The 23,892-nt window shown below is 42.7% G+C and overlaps 1 protein-coding gene across 2 annotated transcripts in view; it reads left to right on the top strand.

The window, feature by feature from the left end:
• CREB5 (cAMP responsive element binding protein 5) overlaps positions 1-23,892 on the top strand; it is a 415,524-nt gene that overhangs the window by 271,296 nt on the left and 120,336 nt on the right. Inside the window, exon 1 of one of the 2 annotated variants that reach the window (XM_030796510.1) lies at positions 4,972-5,188. The exons of the other annotated variant lie outside the window; for it this stretch is intronic. Coding sequence (XP_030652370.1) covers positions 5,142-5,188 — 47 coding nt within the window. The 5' untranslated portion in view covers positions 4,972-5,141. Of the gene's footprint in view, positions 1-4,971; positions 5,189-23,892 lie in introns of those variants that run through there. 2 annotated transcript variants of the gene reach the window in all.

Genomic DNA, 23,892 nt, shown 5'->3' with positions numbered 1-23,892 from the left:
GGTGACAATAGTCTAGGATCAGCTGCTCTGACATCCACCACAGAGTGCTCATTCTGCCATCCCCGCTGTGGGGGTCCAAGAAAAGGGGTGCAAGAGGAATCTGAGGCCCTCCAGGGAGAAAAGGTATAGTGTAGGGATGGAGAAGGCTGACCAGTAGATTTCCTAGGATTTTCTTATTATAGGTTTTCTAGATGCTTCAGATCTTAAGGAAGCTGCAGAAAAAATGTGAGCAATAATACAAACAGGAAAAAGAACTTTCAGGAGGGAACATATTCAGGGAAGACCGAGCAGCCTGTGTTGCCACTAGTTCAGGCTCAGTTACATTTCTTTTTCTTTAATTAATTTATTACTATTATTATCATTATCATTATTAGAGACAGAATCTTGCTCTGTCTCCCAGCCTGGAGTGCAGTGGTGCGATCATGCCTCACTGTAGTCTTGAACTCCTGGGCTCAAGTGATCCTCCACCTCAGCCTCCCACCTCAGCCCCAGTAGCAGGACTATAGATGTATGCCACCACGCCCAGTCCCAGTCACATTTCTTAGGGACCTACTATGTATGGGCCAGGTGCTAGGTGCTAAGGAGATGAAGATGTATAGCACAGTCTCTGCCCTGGAGAAGCAAATGGCTGCTGAAGAAGACAAGCATGAAGAGATCCTCTCCACAGCTGGCTTATTGCTGGGATAGAATCTGCTTCAGGACGCCAAAGGGGCACAGAGTAACGGCCACCCGTATCCCAGCCTGGTAGCCCAGCAAGGAGACCATGGAAAAGATAAAGCCTGAGCTGAGGATTGTATTCATTCATTCATTCACTCATTCATTCATTTAACAAATATTCCAGGAGTGTCAACTGTCTTTCAGACACTGGTTTAGGTTTAAGTGGTACAACGGCTTGCACATTTTAAGAAGTTAGAGAAAAAACACTATAGGAAGCAGAATTGATGACAATATTTTAGAGCTAATCAAATGGCTCTTGTGACCTCTTAATATCCACCCCTAAAGGTTTCCTGATGCCTCTACCATTATAAATTCTTTCCTTTGTTTGAGACACATTCAGCATTGCCACATCCATGAATTACAAATAGGTTTTGACACAGGAAAGGCCAGTGAATTGCCTAAGGGCACTTAGTGCCAGGGTTGGGGTATAGGAGGTGCAGTAGTTACACGACAGGAGTCACCAAGGGCAGATCACTCCCTGGTCTTCTCTCTGGGAGCACCTGGAGCTGACTTCAGCGGGGCTGACAGTTTAAGCCAGCGAGTCCTGCCTGCACATGGTTCAGGATGCATGCTGCACCGGGTCACCTAGGCGGCCCCTCATCCTCTGTCCACTGTGAAAACACGGGACACCCAAGTTGAAGGGAATGCTGAATGACACCATGTGGGTGTGCAGTGGTCTGTGACCAGAGGGTTCACTGGAAGCAATTTGCAAAGGAGGCCTTAGAAAACCACCTGGATGGTTATTGTAAATTAAAAAAGGAAGAGATGCCACTTTTTTCTGAATAATTTTTAATACTAGGTTTATGGCTGGGTACATGTGATAGTCATTACAGCTTATTTAACTCTGAAATTATCTGGCCCCTCAAACTCCACTGGGACTGTAGAAATCTTGGGTTAAATTTTAAAAACAACGTTTGAAAGGAGATGATATGCTTTTCCTTGAGGAGAATAAATTCAAACCTAAAAGAGGGGGGAAAAAACCCCAGCTCTCTCTAGGAAGGATCTCCATTGTTTCTTATATTTGCTATGTTTCCCATAACGTGTTTGAGCTCAGAAATTCACCCAGGCACACAAAAGGTCTACTCTAGTCAGCTGTTGAGCCCCTCCATCCCTGCAATCCAAGTTGTGCCTTTTCTATTGGGTTGTTTGGAAAGAGTCCAAAAGCATTCTGAACTCTGAGCTCAAATCTCAAAGGTTTCCACTTCTTCGGAGCCGAACATTTCATCAGGAGCTGGGAGTGTGTGAGTGAGTTACACCGAACAGCTGCGCGGTACCCACCACCCTCTCCCCAAGGATGACACGCTCTGCAAAGGAGGGTGTTGTAAGCATTCCTGAGCAAGCCAGCTAATCTGGAGACCTAGCCTGTTGGCCGGGGGCTACTTCTAAGAAGCCTCCCTCTGGAATTACAGCATCTTATGACTTCTATCTATGAAGCCCCCCTTCTTCAGAGGAGCAGCTAGGACATGGGATAGGGGAGAAGGCCAAATGGGTGAAAAAGGAATCTCTTGAATCAGAGGGGAATTTCATTTTGGGAACAGCATCTTGTCTCTCTTTAGCTGCTCAAAGGAAGGAAAATGGGAAAGTAGGGCTTCTTTTCAAGTGGGGAGGCACCCAGCAGCCAGTGGAATGCCTGATTTGGAAGGGGCAGGAGGGAATACTTAGGTCCCGAACAACAAGTGCAAATGTAAATATTCAGACCCTTTGAACTCTGAAATTGATTTCAATTCAGGCCAGCACTCCAAAGTTGTTTTATCGGGATGTCAAAGTGTTCTGGCAGGTTGGTGGCTTAATGGCATCATCATCAGACACAGACATTTCTGGGTCCTTGGCATTTGTCTGGGTTTTAGAAACACTGTACCCATTGGCGATGTCACTCCCTGATCAGAGGCACAGTGGCCACCTTCAAACCTCTTGTTCTCTTACTCCTACTGGCAGAAGCAACGATGCTGGCGGGTCTCATCTGAGATCCGTGCCCGGCATTGGCCGAAGCTGTCATCTCCTTTGTTACTTCCCAAGCAAGGCACAGGAAAGCCATCTTTACATCACCTCTATTTAAAGCACAGAGTCCCTTTTGCCTATGTCACTGAAAAACAGCAGAAGCCTGGTATCTAGTGGATTCACCCAGCCCCTGTAATATGGTATAGGGAAAATCCTACAGAGAACATTTTCCCATTGAGCTTACAAAAAGATGTAAATTTGGAAAACTCTACCACATATCCATTTTTCACCAAAAATAGTAACATAAATAAAACATTTAAATAAGAAAACTAAAGTGGGGAGGGGAGATTTGGGGGGTAGGGAAGGGAAAGCGAAAGTCCATAGCTTGATATTAACCAAGATGGTCAATGGCTCATTTAAAAAGGAAAAAGTAGCTTATACAAAATCTTACCAACCTGCCTTGAAGTGTAAAGGCTTGTAGAAGCTATTGAAAATTTTGTTTTATTTATTCTCCTTAGCAGAAGAAAAATCAATGGCTGCTTGGCAAGTCAGACGTAAATGAGTTATACAGGCCACTGACATGGTGGACCAAACTTTATAACAACCACATTTGCCGCTGTCAGGCCACAGGCTTCAGTGGCGCCAGCTGTAATTATGGCTGATCACCTCTAATTCAGAGCTGCCTGCCTTGATAAAGGTGTCACTCGGAGCTACTGTGGCATCAGCATCAATTGAGGATGTCAAGCCAAAGGGCAGCCTGCTGGAGAAAGCACTTCCCCACCGCAACCCCCAGGGTCCTGGAGACCCTTGGGCAAATATTGCTTTTTAACTCTTCACCCTGAGTACGGCGACACTCCCTGAAGCTGTGATTTAAATTCCAGGGGATTCAGATGAATATCCCTGACCTCCATCAGTGGACATCTTTAATAAGCTGAGAGATTTCTCCAAAAACACAGTTTGGAAGTCAAGATCCTCTCTGCTTTGCAACTTGCGAAGAGACAATGTTTGTCTTACCTACCTGATTCACTGGCCACAAAAGGCATTAGGGGCAATAGACTGTGGCACAAGCCATGGTCATTTTTGGAAAAGGAAAAAAGAAATTGCAGCTTCATGCCTTTCTTCTGCTTTTGTGGTATTTAAAAAAAATTCTAGTGAACTTCCCATTTTCATGTTACTTTTCTTTTTGAAGGAAACATGAAGGGTGGGGAGAAACAGCAACACGGAGAGACGATGGGGTTAAAAAGCCCTGCTAATAGAGTAGTGTCTGGACTGTTGTCGTGGTGGAGCCCTGAGTGGGGAGTTGTGAAGTGAGGGGTAGAATTCAGCCATTAAAAAGGCTTCACTGTCATTTGTGAAGGATCATGCTTGACTGCCCCCACCTCCCCAGGCTGTTTTTCCTCACTCTGTAATTAAAAAAGAGACACACATACTGTCTGTTCTCCTCTTTAAAGTCACAGACAGCCCCACCCGCACCAGCATCCCCTCCAGCGAGTTGAGTTATGGGGGCACAGCCTGTCTTTCATTTTAAGGGAGAACTGTCTTCCTTCCCTCTCCTTTGGAAGGTTCACCTGAGAGTGGAGTGCTAATCTCAGAAAGGCAAGTTTTGTGTTTTGTGGCTGGGGTCTTTTTCCTTTAGCACATGACAGGGTGACCCATAGGGGCCAAGGGAGAAGTGACTGTGATTTCACAGCCCTTGGTGGCTCCAGACACGGGCACATGTTTGGACCAGAAGTGTTTTTGCCCTTGCTGACAGGGAGGTCAGATGCGAGAAGTCTCTGGAGGGCTGGTGGTTGGCATTCAGCAACAGAAAATCCCATCCAGCTCCAGGAAAAAAGGGCCCTGGGCGATGGAAACCCTGTCACCTGGTTCTGAACCAAAGCCCAAGCTGCTAACTGAGGTTGGTTTTTCACACTCAGACCTTCCAACCTGCCATCTTTCACTCCCTGCTTCCCCATCTCTACACGTGTCTTGATGTTATTTCCCTTTCTCCAAACACAGGGCACTCTTTTTTTTTTTTTAACCAGCATTTTTTTTTTTTTTTTCAGCAGAACCAGCTGACCCCTGCCTGCAGAACTCCGGGTCCCTCTTGGAGCTCTCTGATGGCAGCTGTAGGGCCATCCCCAGCGGCACTGTTTCCCCCTTTGTTTACCCGTTTCTAAGGGCAAGTGCACCACGAAGGCTCTCCGAGTCTGGAACTCGGCCTGGGGCTGTTTTGGTTACATTGAAGTTTTTGCTTCAGTTCTGCCAGATTTAAATGGTGACTTCACTAGCACTGAGCTAAAAAGGAGAAGGGGGAGGAGGGCGAGACCAGGAGAAAGAGAGCAAGTGAGCGAGAGCCCAGCCGGAGGGAGAGCCAGAGCTAGGCGCAAAAGAAGGGCCAGCACATTACATCATCGCTTGGCCTGGAATCAAATGGGAAGGATATGACTCACTCAAGCTAGTTAAGCTTTGGCTCAAATTCTACACACACTCATTCCAGAGCTCTCATGTTCTGCACCTCAGGAGGGAATTCAGCCTCAGTGATGTCCATGAGGTTTGTTTTTAATTTTATTTTCTTTTCTCCTGATTTTATAGATTTTTTTTTGCCCCTACTGCCTTCTGTTTTTGAGCCTTCGTTCTCCTCCTCCTCTTCATTTTCTCCCCCTTCTCCCTTTCTGCCCGTCTTTGTTTCTCCTCTTCTTCCTTCTCCTCTTTCCCCAGCCCCTCCGCTCCTCTTCTTGCCCGAAGAGGCATTTCTTTTCACTTCGATCAGAGTTTTTGTTCTAGCACAGAGACCTGAATGAGTTGAACAGAGGCCGGGTTGGAGGGAAAAAGAAAAAAAAAAAAAAAGCAGAGCAAACCAAAGCAACCAGAGCAAAAGGGCCACAAATAAAAAGCGAAGCGAGAAAGAGCAAACTCGGGCGAAGTTTCTTTGCTGCGGTGTCGCTCCTAATCGGAGGAGACAGGGAGAGAGTTAAAATGCAGGAACCAATCGCTTGAATGGTGATGTAATGCAAGAACCGCAGGGTAGTTAAGTAATGTGAGAGCGAGGGGGTCAGGGTTGCAAAGCATTTACCTGCTCTCAAGGGGTTTTCAGTTTATTATCAATTGCAGCGACTGTAACCGGCTTCAGACTGCAATCTCTAATTATTCACAGACGCTCCTTTTTTATCTTTTATTATTAAAAGTAAAACTATATTATGGTATTTTAAAATAACACGGTATTATCACAGCTGTGTATTATTTTCTGCCAGGATTCTTTCTCTTTTTTAAATGGCTCGAAACTGTTGTCTTTTCATAAAAGGTGGAAGTGATGGTGTGGTCGTTGGTGGGGGGGTTGGGGGGGCGATTTTTGAGTGTAACTGGTGAATTGTAAATGACTGGAAAACTGTGTGTGTTGTATGAAAAGTGAATGATTGTGCTGTTCCATTTATTATTAAGAATATACTGCAGGTTTTAAAAGTAATAGATGATGATCCTCAAAAGTAGTTATAGCCTTTCCCCTATTATTTCAGTGAAGGTTAACAGCAATTGTGCATTTGCTTGAGCGTGTTGACATTCTGTTGTTCCACGTGCCAATTAATCCGGTGCTATCTTTAAGACTTTTATGTTCTTGAATTAATTTTTTAGATTATATGCTTCAGTAGTGAGGGGGCGATGATGAAGACTTTTTGATTGAGTTGTCTTAGAAACAGTTAATATTTCAGAGTAAGAAATTAACATGAAATACAGGGAGAGAGGAGCAAAGGATTGTGTTCTTAATGTTTTAAGGATCTCGTGTACTCAGAGAGAGAGACTTTGATGTTTTGAAAATTATTACAACATTTCTGTTTCATAGAATAGATTTCGTATTGTGATATGCTGCCTGAGTTGAGTGCTTTCTGACACCATCCAGCATTACTAGATAGTAATAAACTGAAACCCGCTAAAACAAGAGGGCAAACACTTTCTCATTCTGGGAACTTCAAAACTTCTCTTGGGCTTATTTAGACGTGATCATCCTACAGCTGGATGCATATTGAGGCACGCGGCACATACCAGAAAGGTGTCTATGTTTATTTATTTAATGCATGTTTTGGATATCATTAATTATGACTTTATGGATCTTCTCTCTTTCCTCCTTTTTTGGGCAGAGGTGGAAGTGGGGAGCAGTGGGGAGAATTAGTTTTTGGAGGAAGTAGCATGATGTGTGGGGAGGCCTGAGTGTTAATTCTGATGCTTGACCTTGAGCAAATCACTTAAACCACCTGGGCACTACTCTAAAGAGCGGGAAAGGGCAAGGTGGGCTAGAAGCTCCTCGCCGCATGGGGAACCAATCTTAGATGATCTCTGAAGTCTCTTTCCACTCAAAAGTTCTATGTTTGTATCCATGTTCTACACAAAAGTTTGCTACAGAGTATTTGGCATAGCTTTTCAGAGAAAAGTACATTTGAAATTCAGGATGAATTAGTACTTGAAAAGAAGTGAATGGGGGAGGATGGACATGAGTGTATCTTTCCCCACTTTGAAGTTGGATTTTTATTTGTTTACTTTTTGCTTTTTGGCAAAAAAACAAACATGGTAAACTTTTTAGTTTTCAAATGCTACCTTTGAGGAGACCTCAATGAGATAAATTACGTAGGTAAGACTGCCAAAAAGAGTGGCAGAGTAGACAAGGGAGAATTCACCTGCCCAGAAACTTTTCTAAAAGATCCCCCACATCCTTCAGATTCATGAAATGGTGCCAAAAATGCAGCAGACACAGACCCTTGTGCTTCAGTTGCTCACATGGAGCAGAACAGTATTTTTAATGAATTTATTCCCCCAAAGATTGCATGACTACTTGATAAGTTTCTGTATTTTTAACATACACTCAAGTTTTTAAAGGAGATTTAAGGCCACATTTGAAAACCTTCAAAGATCATGAAAGGCAAAACTGTATGTGCTTGTTAGATAATTTTCCAGACAATACTCCTATTCTTCAGCCAAATTCCAGGGTAGTAGCCTTATTATAAACTATATATTTATGTATCCGGGGTAGTAGCCTTATTGTAAAGTATGTAGTTATGTACTTATGGCCCAGCTTAACTGCGCACAGGGAAGGACCTTAACTATGCCTATCTGTGGGAAGAAATTACCCAGAGCTAAAATGAAACCAGTGGTGAAGATTATTAGTCATTGTGCGTAGTTTGAAGAGTGCCAAGTGTGTGCTTGGGACTCTTCAGGAATAAAGAGGGCATGATTTCTTTTTTTAGAGCATTACAATTTATGTCGACTTGGCTCCGAATTGTTCACTCATATTCAGAAATGCTCTGCTTGTGACTGACAGAGACAAGGCCAGGAGCACTAGCCTGGCTGTGGCCTCTCCATGCCAGCTGTGATACCAGGTTGCACTTACATGATCTCAGCTCATTATACTTACCCACAGTAACCCAGAGGGCTAAAAATTATTAATTCCACTGTTTAACAACTATTTTGTTCTGTTTCATGGTTCTTGTTTTGATTTTTGGTTTTTAATTAAAAATTTTTATTCAGATAAGTATAAATTTACATGCATTCATAAGAAATAATATGGAGAGGGCCGATCGCAGTGGCTCACGCCTGTAATCCCAGCACTTTGGGAGGCCGAGGCGGGTGGATCAAGAGGTCAGGAGATCGAGGCCATCCTGGCTAAAATGGTGAAACCCCGTCTCTACTAAAAATGCCAAAAATTAGCCAGGAGTGATGGCGGGCACCTGTAGTCCCAGCTACTCAGGAGGCTGAGGCAGGAGAATGGTGAGAACCTGGAAGGCGGAGCTTGCAGTGAGCCGAGATCGAGCCACTGCACCCCAGCCTGGGCGACAAAGCGAGACTCTGTCTTAATAATAATAATAATAATAATATGGAGAGATTCCCATGTATTCTTTTCCCAGTTACCCTCAATGGTAACATCTTGCAAAACTGTGGTAGTACATTACTACAATCAAAATATGGACACTGTTACAATCCATTGATCCTGTTCTGCTTTCCTGTATGAACAAGCACACACAGTTTTGCCTTTCATGATTTCTGAAGGTTTTCAAATGTAGCCTTAAATCTCCTTTAAAAACTCGAGTTTATGTTAAAATTATAGAAATTTATCAAGTAGTCATGCAATCTTTGGGGGAATAAATTTATTTAAAATACTATTCTGTTCCTCGTAAGCAACTGAAGCACAAGAGCCTGTGTCTGCTGCATTTTTGACACCATTTCATGAATCTGAAGGATGTGCAGGATCTTTTAGAAAAGTTTATGGGCTGTAAATTCTCCCATTTTACTTGTATTTGAGGTGTGTGTGTGTGTGTGTGTGTGTGTCTGTGTCTGTGTGTGTGTTGTTTTTGTCAATGTGAAAACTGAGAGTCAGCCTTACCCAAGTACATATAAGTTCTGGTGATTGGAGTCCAGTTCACTCTAGGTCTAGCTCACCATCACCAACAAACTTTCCATCACCATCCTGACTTGGTAAGGGAAGGAGCCTAATGCCCTTGCCTGTCAATGGAAGTCATCAAATACCCAGCTGGGGAGTCTTGGTGACAGTGACTGTGTTTTACCTTTCCTTGGACATGGCCTGTCCATGGGCTTTGCCTTCCACAGGGGTCCCTGGGGCTGTGCTCCACAGATGAGCAGGTGGAGGAGGAGAGATGGCTTTGCTAAACAACAGAAGAGGCATCAATCTCTTCCCTCTGCCCGCCAGACACAGAGCAGAACAGTGCCAGCTGTCCATGCCTAAGCATCACCATAGTCGATGCTGAACTCACATTCTTCCTCCTCGCCCTCCCATGTTTCCCTTGGTGAACCCTTCTATGGCAGGAAGGATGGGGATAACATCAAGCAGGCATTGCTAGTCAGAGAAGCAGGGTGGGGTCTCCTGAAAAGAGCATGGCCTTTGGGGTTAAAAAGTCTTGGATTCAATCACTCTTCTACTTACTGTCTGTGTGACTTTGACAAGCCACTTCACCTCACTGTGCCACAGTTCCTACCTTCTCTGTAAATTGTAGATAACCAGACTGACCTCATGGAGCCATTGCGAGGGGTGGAGATAAGGTTTTAAGGCCCCTGGCACATAGTGAGATGATGGGGAAGAAATCTTGGTGGTTTCTGTTGTTGAGGATTCTGTTGGACAGGATTCTCCTCGCAGCAGTCCCTGCTGCAGGTACGGCCTCCGTGACTCTAACTGGGCTTCTTGTCCCAGCATCACTCAGCCTTCTTCTTTATCTAGCCTTTCTTCTGTATGCCTTTTTTTAAATTCAGGAAATCACGCAGGTCCTAGAAACAGAGAAGTAAAAGGACCATTCTGACTAAAGTGAGATGAGGATACTACCGATTAAAATGCCAAATTTCCCATGATCTGGGTGGAGGGAAGGACACAGCACATCACAGTTTGGAAGAAAGGATGCTTACTGCCCATTCATGCTCATGTGGCACTGTGAACAAGAAAATAAAGCGAGATGGAGGTGAGTGAATTCAGTTATGAGAACTGAATTCTATTCCTAGCTTGACTAAAAGAAGTTTGTAGGCCGGGCATGGTGACTTGCGCCTGTAATCCCAGCACTTTGGGAGGCCAAGGCGGGCGGATCACCTGAGGTCAGGAGTTCAAGAGCAGCCTGGCCAACATGGTGAAACTCTGTCTCTACTAAAACTACAAAAATTAGCCGGGCGTGGTGGCGGGTGCCTGTAATCTCAGCTACTTGGGAAGCTGAGGCTAGAGAATTGCATGAACCCAGGAGGCAGAGGTTGCAGTGAGTAGAGATTGTGCCATTGCACTCCAGCCTGGGTGACAGAGCAAGACTCTGTTCCAAAAAAAAAAAAAAAAAGTTTGTATTTGTAATAGCATATGTGTGTCATTCTTATCTTTAGTTGGGTGAAGTTACCTTTTAAACTTGCTGCCTCCCTCTCACATATATTTTCTAGTGGTTAAAAAAGGATGTTTTGTAGACTGGAGAGAAAGGGATTTCCAAGGAGGCAAGTGGAAGAGTTAAGATGGCGGGTGTTGGAATTATACAACATCTCTGGGGTCCAAGAGGCACCTTGAGAGTTCCGTGCTGGGATCCCCAAATCTAAGCTGCAAAAGGGCATATGGTGTCTCAAGCTGCTTGAAAGAAGTATTGTCTCAGATTTTACTTAGTAAGCATTGGTCAGGAAGGCCAGGTCAACATTAAGAAGCAGAAATTAGTGTAGACTGAGAATGAGCCCTGTCATGTGCCTGACAGAAAATAGGCTGGGCCAATCTGGAACTCTACTTAAAAAAGAAGCAGCTGTGGCTGGGCGTGGTGGCTCACACCTGTAATATCAGCACTTTGGGAGGCCGAGGCGAGTGGATTGCCTGAGCTCAGGAGTTTGAAACTAGCCTAGGCAACACGGTGAAACCCCCTCTCTACTAAAATACAAAAAAAAAAAAAAAAAAAAAATTAGCCAGGCGTGGTGGCATGTGCATGTAGTCCCAGCTACTTAGGAGGCTAAGGCAGGAGAATTGCTTGAACCCGGGAGGCAGAGGTTGCAGTGAGCCAAGATCCTGCCACTGCACTCCAGCCTGGATCACAGAGCGAGACTCCGTCTCCAAAAAAAAAAAAAAAAAAAAAAAAAAGCAGCAGCTGTGGAATAAAGCACTGGCTTCTCCTTTCTGCTCCCTTTTTGTTTGGTGTTTTGGGATTCTGACCTTCAAAGGGGACTCCTTTTACATTGGATTGCAGAAAGATACGTGTGCAAATACCTGAGTGGGCAGTCACAATGCAGGGATGTGGAGAATGGCCAGGAAGGGGAAGGAAAATGGGTGGCATTGGTAAGTGTGGGCCAGGCCAGTACAGATGTTGTAGTCTGAATTTCAATTTGTGATTTTTAAGTGGCTTTGCTGGTGTGATTAAAATGTATGCTGTAAGACTGCATGTGGCCAGAGGTGGTGGCTCATGCCTGTAATCCCAGCATTTTGGGAGGCCGAGGCAGGCAGATCACTTGAATTCAGGAGTTCGAGACCAGCCTGGCCAATGTGGTGAAACCCTGTCTCTACTAAAAATATAGGCATCTACTAATCAGAGAAGCAGGGTGGGGTCTCCTGAAAAAAGCATGGCCTTTGGGGTTTAAAACGCCTGGATTCAATCACTCTTCTACTTACTGGTTGTGTGACTTTGACAAACCACTTCACCTCTCTGTGCCACAGTTTCTATCTTCTCTGTAAATTGAGGATAACCAGGCCAACCTCGGGCATGGTGGCACATGCCTGTAATTCCAGCTACTCCGGAAGCTGAGGCATGAGAATCTCTTGAATCTGGGAGGCAGAGGTTGCAGTGAGCCGAGATCGCACCATTGCACTCCAGCTTGGGCAACAGAGCAACTCCATCTCAAAACAACAGCAACAAAAAAGACTGGGTGCTTTCAGAGGCATGCATTTCATGAGTCTGGGTTACAACAAGAGTAATTTCTTAAAGACTTACACACTTTTGAAAACTGAAATCGACTTAGCACTCCAAAATCCACTCCATAGTACACAAACGCTTTAACACAAGTCCATACATCTTTCCTTCCTGTACCTGCACTGGCAAGAGAACTTATTTAATGATTGATGAGGCAATGCTGCACCCAAGAAGAATTAATCAATAGTTTGCCATTATTACGGAGAGTGGGACAGTAGTTAGACAATAGCAAATACCCATCTAGCTAGCAACAAAGTCTTTCTCTCTCTTCACACGGTACCAAAAAACTGAATTCTACTGTATGTTTTTTTTTCTTTTCCATCTGAATAACTAAAATAGAACTGGACGTGTCCAAAAAGCAAAGCCTAGAAAAATCAATAATATGGCCCCAAGTGAATGTCAAGGTATCAATTAATGAATAGATTTGATTACTTGTCTTAATGGGAAAATGGGGTCAGGAGACTGCGTTGTGTGAACTGGAATGCCTACCATGAATTACTGTGTTTTAGGAGTCCATCAACTTTTTATTTTGCAAATCAAAGACCTTGAATTGAAGTCATGTTGGGCTGCACCCATGTGCTGACACGGCAGACACTCCAGCTGGCCCTCTTGCAGCCTTTTGGGCCTGTCTGCCCACTTGGCTCTGCCCCTCTGCCCTCAATGGGGCTTGTATCACTGCTTAAAAAAAAAGAAAAAAAATGTCTGCAAAACAAGCTTTTGTGCAGAGAGGGGAAGCCTAATTACTCGTAATCAATATGGCCAGATGAGATTGGGCCCTGTGGATTGTTTTGGAGTCAGACAGATCCGGGGGCAAACTCTGGCTTTGCCATTTGCTAATTATGTGATTTTTGACAATCTGTTGAATCTTTCTGAGCCTCGGTTACTTCATCTATGAAATGGAATTCATAAGAGCATAATACACTTAGCATAGTAAGTGCTCAGCAAATGTTAGTTATTTAATAATGGAACCAGTTGACTTCTTTGGAAGTCTGGATAATAATATATTTTGGGCATTAATAATGTAGAGAGAAATATTGTCATGTGACCGTTCCTTCCAAGAAAGGTAAACCAAGTCACAGAATGCAGGTGAGGTCATGAGCGGGTGGAGAGGTGAAGAGAGAATCATACTTCTGGCTGTACATGCCATTGGTCAGAAAACGAGGTTTCAGCTCTCACTTTAATGTACTGTAGTTTATTTCAACATCAAAAGAGCAGGGTCTCTTTTCACCGCTTTTTGTTAAGTAGTAGATTTCTTTTTTAGATGGCGTAGAGTAACTTCTTTTGCATCTGCCTCTTCTTGACCTTCTTGTTTATCATAACACTTCCGTCAGCTCAGCAACACTTTGCAATAAAGGACTGATCCCATTTAATTCCTCTGAAATTAATCATAACAGCAATTATAATAAACCCATTTAGTGTAAATGTGGATGTAAATTGCTCTTGGGTAGCATTTTCGCCTTTAGTTTTGCTCTCACCAGCATCCACCCTAATATGGATCATGCAGTGGCCTCTCTATAGCCAGATGATTTTTCTGAGTTCAGATCTTGCCCTAGTTCAGTACGTGGCTGCTTTTTGCCATTTCCTTCCTGTGAGGGCAAACAGGAAGCTCCCTGTGACGTGTACAGGTCACAGGGAACGTCATTTGATTTGAATTTGCTCTCACCATCCAGAACTTCCTTAGTAGTAGAATAATCATCTTATAATTCTTTTTAAAAAATTTTTCTTCAGACACAGGGTCTCGCTTTGTCACCCAGTGACACAATCACAGCTCACTGCAGCCTCGAACTCTTGGGGTCAAGTGGTCCTCCTGCCTCAGCCTCCTGAGTAGCTGGAGCTACAGGTGCACACCACTACACATGGCTATGTTTTTAATTTTTTTGTGGAGACTGGGTACCCCTGTGTAGCCCAGGCTAGTCTCAGATTCCTGGACTCTAGCAATCCTCCTGCCTCAGCCTCCTGAGTAGCCAGGGTTACAGGCGTGAGCTACTTAGCCTGACCCAGTCTTATAATTCTAAATGCACTGATGAAGCCAGAACCTAAAGATTGATGTTTCAACCCAACCCATTCACCTTACAGATTAAGAAATCAAAGGCCAGGCACGATGGCTAACTCTTGTAATCACAGCATGCGATTTGGGAGGCCAAGATGAGAGAATAGCTTGAGCCCAACAGTTTGAGGCTAGTCTGAGCAATGTAGGGAGACCCCATCTCTACAAAAAAAAATTAAAAATTAGCCGAGCATGGTATCATGCACTTGTAGTCCCAGCTACTTGGGAGACTGAAGCAGGAGGATCACTTGAGCCCGGTAGTTCCAGGCTGCAGTGAGTCATGATGGCGCCATTGCACTACAGCCTGGGCCACAGAGCTAGACAGGAGGGAGGGAGGGAGCGAGGGAAGGGAAGAAACTGAAGACAACCAAAAATGTGAAGAGAGTTATTCTATATCATAAAACCGTTGGTGTCAGGGCCCAGACCAAGCTCTAAGGTGGTGAGGAGGACATTTCTGCCCTGCCAGGCCAGTGAGCTTCCTGGTGCCAGGAATTCTGTCATATTGTTCAGGCTAATGCTTTGCAGTCCCTTTTTGAGTTCTGACTCCTGGGGATGGTGGGGTGGGAGGGAGCAACCAACAGGCAGGCCCTTGAGACTCTGGAAATCATTCAGGCAGCTGTGCAAAGACTCCTCCCTCTGGTCTGGAGAGAGGGGTGCAGAGGCCACAAGATAGCTTGCTTTTTGCCTCCAGCCATCAGCCCCGCTGGGGTCTAGTTAGTGGGCCAGAAGTTGTGGGCCCTAATAGCATTGGGGTAAATGTCCTGGAGTCCAGCTCTTTGCTTCCCACCACTCTCTTCTCTCCTCCCTCTCCCTGCCTGAGCCCTGGCTACACTGAGTGCATGTCTGATGAGGACAGAGCTTGGAAGCTGCCCCAGAACCAGCACCCACCCACCTGCAGGATGTGACCTCTGGGCTCTGAACACACTGCTTCCTCCCTCTTCCTCCCCACCTAGGGAACAGTTTTAGACCACAATTCCCCAACAGCCCCACTTTGCACTTTAATCCCAAAGAGACTCCAACACTTTGTGACCACAGAAAACTTGTCACTTCATTATGATTCTGAAAAAAAGAGAGCAAAGGGTAATTCATAGTTGTTTTAATGACTTTGCATCCTTTCCCATGGAGGCAGCTTTCAGCTGTTAGGCACAAAGGACGCTGGCCTTCTCTGACATCTGACAGTGCAGTGGAGCAGCATTTTCACAAGATTCTTCACAGCCAGTTAACCCAATTAATCTTCCCACAGTCATTACCCAGGTGCCGTACCATTCGGCTGCCCGGGAGCCTCCAAAGCTCCGTTGTGTGGAGATGAACTATTGTGCCTCTCGACCTTGAAAGGATGTTTCTAACTAATTAATGATTGTTAAGTGCTTGGAAAATGCACTGTGGAACTATGCTGGGGCTCATATGTCTGCATCTTCAGCTGTGCAGATGCACTGAATGCAAATCAGAAATCCTTCCTGCCATTTGTAAATCATAGGAAGATGGATATGACCCTTTCTTCTCTCAAAGAGTTATCAGTCTTCCTCCTCCTCTTTTTCTTCATTCGTTTCTTCTGAGCTGTGTATTTAAGCTCCTTTTGAAATGGGCCAGTGTTTTATACCATTTCCTCTACTGAAGTGAGAAGGATCTTATTGGGTTTTTCCAGCCACGTGATCTTTAATGAGGCAAATTGAAAACCACTATTGGCTGAACCATCAGTTCAGAACACATCAATATGTGTATACACACATACACACATATATATTTGTGTGTTATACACATATACACACATATACATATGTGTGTATATATACCCATGGAAATATATACATGTGTATATATTTATATATACACACTTATGTACATTGGATTATGTGTATAATATGCATACGTACATATTTATATAGACACACACATAATTTTTATGGAATAATAATTTTTACTGTGTATAACATTATTTGGATATCTGATGTATTAGATATGTATCTATTGTTCTAAAATGCTGGTAATGTCAGATTAAGCTGATTTCACCAATTTCTCACTAATTGGCCCCCTAATGAAGTGCAGTCAGCATTGGAAACACACTGGTATCATAGAAAGGCCGCTGGAATGCTGGGCAAGGATCAGGGGACCTGGGTTGTATTTCAAGTTCTGTCCCAACTCCTAGATTCCTTTCCCCAAACTCTGTGTCCTCATATAAAATTAAGGTATTTGTTTTCAAACCGAGGGTACCCTCAGACTACTTTTTAAGAAATCCTCTTGTGGAAAAGCTCATTGTGGAAAACAGATCCCTGACTGGTCCATATCTCCTCCCATAAGTCACCCCCACCCCCACCCAGAGGTCCTTGGAACAAAATCCAAATCCTACTGGATTAGAAATTTCATGACATCCATCTAGTTCTGGCCTTCAATGATTAATTTATTTCTTAGGCAATAGATTCATCTAACAAAATGCAACCTGATTTATTTCCATGGATTCTGAGCTGGGAATCGCAATTGGGAATCTCCAGAACCAATGGGGATTTTTGCTATAGGACCATCATTCTTTTCTGCCTCAGCGTTGTCATTTGTTCTTCGGCCTTAAGAGATAGACTTCTTCAGGGAAGGAATGAGTTAGAAAGGTCTTCAGTTGATGTATGAGCAGGTGGACACGTGGGGATGTTTATTTATGTCATTGTGTCTGCTGTTTGCCTCCTAAATTCAGCAGATTCTTGATTTTTAACACAGCTCAAATCATTTGGCCTACAGCTGGTAAAATACAATTTTCTAGGTTCTCAAAAAGAAAGGCTTTTCAGACTTATAAAAAGAGAAGCTCATAAGACTTTTTGAACATCAAATAGCTCTTACAAAACACCATTTTGATGAGTTAAGTGTAAATGAATCAGAAACATACGGATTAAATTTCCCTTGAAAGACACATGGGTTTAAGAATTAAGGGGGGGGGAAAGTGCTTGGCAAGATGGATTTCAGGTTTGTGCCAAACCTCAAAATGTTTGAAAAATGGTTTGAGATATTTTTACTGAACGCAAAATGCCATGGAGTTTCCCTATCCCCAGACATAATAGTGAATCTTTTTGACAACAACTGTATGACAAGAAAAGAAGGCCTGCGGGACTTAGCCATTTTCTCAATTCTTTAATACTCTCTCTTCCTCATCCCCCAACACCCCCACCCACCCCCCCAAAAAAAAAACCACACTCACAGGGCTAAGAGAACTTCCTGATTAAAGTTTCGAGTCAGGCAATTACCAGAAAATAACCCCATGACTCAAAAATACATGAATCCCCTCCCAATACTATCCAATTATACCATTTTCTAAGTGGAATAATGCACTCTGAGGATAGGCAGTATTTGCTATATTTTATTCATTGGTGTCCAGAGCAGTGCATGGTTATTCTAGACATTTGTCTGACATTATAGTGCCAGCCTCTTTGGAGAAAGAAAATAAGTCCACTAAAAGCAAACAGATTGGAGAGAACTATTCATTGGTTTATTGAAACAGCCACAGTGTGGAAATGCTATGTTTTATGAAGGCAAGACATGGGATGAGGCTTTCAAGTTGCTGGGAATGGTCTTGGAAATGTGCATTCTGTTATAGCTTCTCTGTTAAGTAAGCTGTGTTATAACTTCTCCACACCTCAGAATTCTTCCTGGCATGAGGAACATCAGGAGCAACATAGTAAGGATCCCGGGACTAATTATCTAATGAATGGTGCACATCGTCTGTATTCAATGCCCTCCAATTATTTTTTACTAGCTATGCCTTTTACAGGCTGACCCTTTTACAGCCTCATTTTTCATATGCAAAAGCACAGAAATGGGTTTTGAGCGAGACACTCACAATAAGGCAGGGAGAGGGCCCGGGTGGGAAGCCATGGGCTGGGCCATTTGCTCTGTGAGGCTGCCTTGTCTCATACTCTTGTTTCATTTTCATATTTAAGCCAGGATGACCAAGGTTTGCTTCCTTCCTTCCTTCCTTCCTTCCTTCCTTTCTTCCTTTCTTCTTCTTTTTTTTTTTTTTTCATTTGAAAGAAAGGGCGTATTCAGTGACTGCCAATATTGGTTTAGAAACTCGAGTATTAACTTTGCTGCCCTGGGCAAGTGAAAAAAAAAGAAAAGAAAAGAAAGATACTAGGAGATAACAATGTATTTTTTCAAAAGATTTCAATTCATTGTAGACCAAGAAAAAGCTATCTTTAAATCTATATGTTTTAATTCTATGCTGGAAGTCATGGACAAATCTATTTATTATCTTGTTAGGGGAGCATCTCACACAGGACTTTGAGGTAGGAGTGTGCTCTCTAGGAACCAAAATTAATTTGTTGCAAAAGCAGTACCTAAAAGGGAGAGGAAATGTCACATTAAACTCAGAAAACGACTTTCAGTACTTCTAGGGAAGATACTGCATAAGAGTGATTGTTAAAATCTACCCGCTGACTCCCACCAACTTATGCTTATCTATATTTATTGAACTGTATAAATGAAAACTGGAAATACTGGAGAGAAACAAAGTTATATCAACTTTCTGTCTTGGAAAAGACTTTTTAGAAACAGAAATAGTAGGGCCAAATTATGGCTCTATTTTTACCTTTTCCAAAGCAGCGTAATGTAGAACAATAGGGCCAAGAAGGGGTTTTTTCGTTCTGAAAAATACCGAGTCCCCTGCCCAAGAGCTCCAGTGCCTCCCTCCCACTTACCCCAAATGTCTCTCTCTAATGCAAAAAGGACCAAAGTGTGCAGAACAGTCTATCAAATGGTTCTTTCAGTTTGTAACTCAGCCACCTACCTGAAATACTGGGAAATCAGTTTTAACATTTTTATATGTGTATAGTTCCCAATTTGGTGTATACAAGGGCATCACCTAAATGGGACATACATCAGACAGTCGATATTCCTAGAAAGGATTGTTATCATCCAGAGATCGTTTTCATGTTATTAAGCTATGAATGACAGTAGTTGTTTAATATCTTCTCGGCCTTTGTTGACATATTTTAACAACCTGCCTTGCACAGACAGTAAGCTCTGCCTGGAGCCCTGCTACCAATATCTCTCTAACTCACACACGCGTGTGCACACACACACACACACACACACACACGCATGCATGTTCCCACAATGCAGGGCTAACTTCTTATCTTTCCTGGAACAATTCATATGTCTCCTCTTCGAGGACCATCCCCTGGAACCCCCAGGGTATTAAATAACACTTTGAGGGGTATCTCTCATTACACCCTTAGCTGACTTCCTTGGCTATTTGCCTTCATAAATGATGAATTCCTGCAGGGCAGCAATGATCTTTTATTTACGCTATGCTCTCAGCACAGTTCCTGAGATACAGCAGAAGCTGAGTAAAAGTTTAACAACAACAACAAAAAACTTAAAAAATAATTTTAGCTGTGTTTCTGTTGGATCGAATGTTTATTGAAGTCACACAAAGTTAGGTGGGACTAAAATCTCCCCTCTGCAGGCTTTCTGAGTTCTTAGTACTCCTAGGAAAAGTGAGGAGTAAAACGCAGGGGAGTTTGTGCTCAGATGATGAGCTTCCTGCTTGATTTCAACTCTCTCCTGTAACCTGTGTTTATCTTGATGGCCTTATTTATATCTATTTCCTTTCGATAAAAATAGAAGCTACAAAAAGTGAATCTACCACACAAGGGAGGATACTTTTAACTCAGGCCTAAGTTTCACAGATAGAGTTAAGATGCTGCCCTGCGTGTAGGCACCCAGCTAGATGGTCATTTTCTGAGTCATCTAACTTCTGAGTTTTCATTTTTTTAAGAGTATAATTAAGATAGGTTCCCAGGGATTAAAAAAAAAAAAAAAAAAAACCAACCCACCAACCCTGCGAGTAAAGTAGACAGTCTATATGTGGAGACCCATATAAGGAGATTTGTGGGCACCTGCCCAAATTGAGAGAAGCATTAAGAGCTATTCGAAACCTACTGAAATGTCAACACACTTTTGAAAAAGGTCCATTAGGGATGCAAATGTGCAGCTCCCTGATTATGATAAGCACTGGAAAGAAAACAGTGAAACCCATTAGGAGGCTTTGAGAACTGGGTTCTGTGGTGCAGGGAAGACAAGTCTAGTTTCTGCGGGGGCTGGGGAGATGAAGCCCAGCCCTTCTCTGCACCCTGAGCCAGCGATTCTAATGATTTAAATGGCCCCCCAAAATCCCTCTTATTTTGGATAAAGCCAATTAACTCATTTGTAAATGCGCCAACTTTGAAATTCCATCCATGGCAGATAAAATTCATTTTAATAAGATTTATTCTCTGAATTACAAACTGTGACTTGCTTCTGTAAAGGATCTGACATTAGAAGCTCACTTCAGGCTTTTGATGTGTTTTGGTTGGTTCTTGCAGGGGTTTTTCTTATAAAAGGTTGATTCCAATTTAAAATCTATAATTCTTACTACATACTCATCTACAAATCAACTCAAACTAGGGGTGTATATTTCTATCTAATAGTCACTTAGAGCTGTTTGAAAAATTACCTAGTCAGAAGGACACCTTTCATTCCAGCTGCCCAAGTTGTTCACATATGACATCAAATGATATTCATAGTAATGGATAAATTGGAGCATAATTTTTTTGTAATTGCTCTAAAAGTAAAAAAAAAATTGATTTTTACCATCTTCCCTGATCTGGAAGGAATTGTATCAGTTTCCAGGACATTATAAAACAAAATATTTAAAGTATGTTTCAAATAATAAAAAGAGAAATACTTAACTTAATAAAGATGTGGAATTCATTTATGAAGACAAATACTGGCTGTGAACCAATAGGCCAAAGAGTCTGCCAGAAGTTTGCTGTAGACAGTCATTTTTGTATGTCCACTCTGCCCTATCACTCTGAAGTTCAATCCGTATTAAGAAAATGAATTTTCTCAGCCATGCTAGACTTTGAAATCATTGATTTTGTTTGCTTTGTTTTTGAGTAATAGAAGATCTTTTTTCAGTTTTCTTCCTTATAAGGAATAGCAGTCCGTGGCACTTATAATTACAGCTCTTTCAGCCTTATTTTAATTAAAGAGGTTTGTTTGGCATATATATTTGATGCTTGGGAATTTTATATAAAAGTTATAGGTTTTGATCCTTCTGAAGAGCTTCAACAACTGAAATCATGGTGAAAATGGAAAGCACTTAACTTTCATAAGAACACTTGAATGTTTCAGCATTACCCGAAAGCAAAATTATAAGCCTTGGAAAGAAAACATTTCCATTTGGCATTTTCACTTTTGTGCTTGTCAAGAGAAATAGCCTCAGGCTTCAGAAAAGCAGAAAGATCTATTACCAATAGCATGAGGCAAGCACTCTGGTGCTCACTTGTGTTGGATCAATCTTGTTCACTTCTAGAAGCCTTTCCAACTATGTTATGATGTTCTCCTTTCTGCTTCTCCATCCAGACGGAGCAGTGTCCTCCAGAAAGTAAGCATACATTTTCCCAATGGTGAAAGGAAACCAGAATGATTTTACCCAAATGCATAGCCCCTGCCTCCAGGGAGATTTGAGACTAATCACAGAGATGGATACTGAACAAAATAACCATACCTATTAATATGTTATTAGAAATAGCATGAAGGAAAACCACAGGGGCCTATGTGACCCTTTAAATTCATGGTTGCTAGATTTGACCTTTAATTTGGGGGTCAAAGAAAATTTTAAGAAAGGGATATTTAAAAGGAGACCCAAAGGATGAATGAGAATTGGTCAACAAAAGAGCAGATGGCGAAACCTTCCAGACGAAGATCAAAAGATGCTTCAAGGCCCTGGGCTGGGAAAGAGTGTGGCACATTCTAGGAAATGAATGGAAGCTTGGGTGGGTAGACCCTATCAAGCCAGGTGGAAAGATAGTACTACAGGCATCAATGAGGTAGAACATATAAAAGATACTGAAAAAAAAAACATCCTAAATGCTAAGGAAAATCATGGAAGAATGTTGAACAGGGAAATGTCATGACCAGATCTTTGGTTTATGAAGATCATTCTGGCTACAAGACAGAGTTTGGATAGAAGAAGAGCAAAACTGGAGGCAGAAACTGTTGGAAGAAACCACGAGAAACAACACAGTGTTTTGGACTAGGATCTTGGCAGTAGGGATGGAGCCAAGTGAATACATTCCAGGTCTATTTTGGGGGTAGAGTGAATAGAGCTTGGTGAATGATTAGAAGTACAGGATGAGGAATCTCAAAGTTAATGACTAAATTCTGCTAATTCACTTCTACCAAATATATTTAAGGAAATATGAGGGGAAAGATCTAAAGATGGAGCACTGTACTAGTCAGGGTTCTCCAGAAAAACAGACCAGTAAGAGAGAGAGATATATGGTTTATTATAAGGAATTGACTCACCAGATTATGGAAGCTAAAAAGCCCCATGATCTGCCATCTGCCAGCTGGAGACCCAGAAAAGCAGATGGTGTAAATTCCAATTGGATTCTGAAGGCCTGAGAACCAGAAGCACCAATGGTGTTGCTCCCAGACTAAGGTCAGGAGAAGACAGATGTCCCAGCTCAAGCAATCAGGCAGAGAGAGAGAGATAACTCAACCTTCCTCCACCTTTTTCTTCTATTCAGGTCCTCAATGGATTAGATGAAGCCCACCCACAATGGGGAAGGTATACTGCATTACTCAGTCTACCAATTCAAATGTTAATTCCTTCCAGAAACATCCTTATAGGTGCACTCAGAAATAATGTTTAACCAGATATCTGGGCAACCCATGGCCCAGTCAAGTTGACATAAAACCTACCATCACAGGCACCATGGACCGGATCATCCATAGGACTCAACCTAGGCACTTAGGGAATGTTGTCTTAGCTCTTTAGCAGGTAGTGTCAGGTAGCATCTACTATGAAGTAGTGAAATGTTTTTCCTGGCAGACCTGGAGGATTTTCGTCATTCTCAAAATGTCCAGTTTAAACCTAGTCCCAATGAGTCTGATGGCTCCAACACTGAAAAGACAAAACTGCTTATTTGGGGACCTGTCCTACCTCTCCTAAAAGACGTTATTGTGCTTACTAATAAATTACTTATTCTAGTGCACAAAGAGTGAAACCTTTATTTCCTGCTCATCAAAAGGATTATTGTTCATATGTGAGAAGAAATGACCTCCTCGCCTACCTGTCACGATTCCTGGTTCCTGCTGCCCTCCTCAGCTAAATGTTACTTGCACTCAGAGATCATTTGAGCCTCTCTTTTGTTCAAGGAAAGGAAAGTCCAAGAACAACCAGTAAGGAATTACTCATCTATTTGTATCCAACTTTGAGGAAAATCTACTTTTAACTGACGTGTTGCTTCCCTGAAATAAATAATAGTTCTGGGTCTCTCACTTTTTTTTTTTTAAGACAGAGTCTCTGTTTCTGCAGTGACACGATCATAGCTCAGTGTATCTTCAAACTCCTGGGCTCAAGTGATCCTCTCACCTTAGCCTCCCAAGTAGCTAGTACTACAGGCACCCCACCATTGCCTGGCTCATTTTTAGATTTTTTGTAAAGATGAGATCTTGCTAAGTTGCCCAGGCTTGTCTGAAACACCTGGGATCAAGAGATCCTCCCGCCTCAGCCTCCCAAAACACTGGGATTACAGATGTGAGCCACTGCACCCAGCCAGATTACCCTCTCTTGATCATATCTACTCATTTAACTTTAGGGTTGAAAAGGCCCTTGAAGATTGTTGGTTCAGCCATTTTTTTTTTTGTACGTGAAGAAACGGAAACTCAGAGGCACTGAGGATACAGCCTTAGATCACCAGGCAAATGACTGGCTGAGTCAGTAGACACTCTTGCTGGTGTATTCATATTCAAAGCCATACCATGCAGGACTCAGTT

Source organism: Nomascus leucogenys, chromosome 17 (assembly GCF_006542625.1).
Source record: "Nomascus leucogenys isolate Asia chromosome 17, Asia_NLE_v1, whole genome shotgun sequence".
In the NCBI taxonomy this organism is placed as follows: domain Eukaryota; kingdom Metazoa; phylum Chordata; class Mammalia; order Primates; family Hylobatidae; genus Nomascus; species Nomascus leucogenys.
Note: the sequence above shows the minus strand (reverse complement) of the source record. Positions and strands in the feature narration are given on the sequence as shown.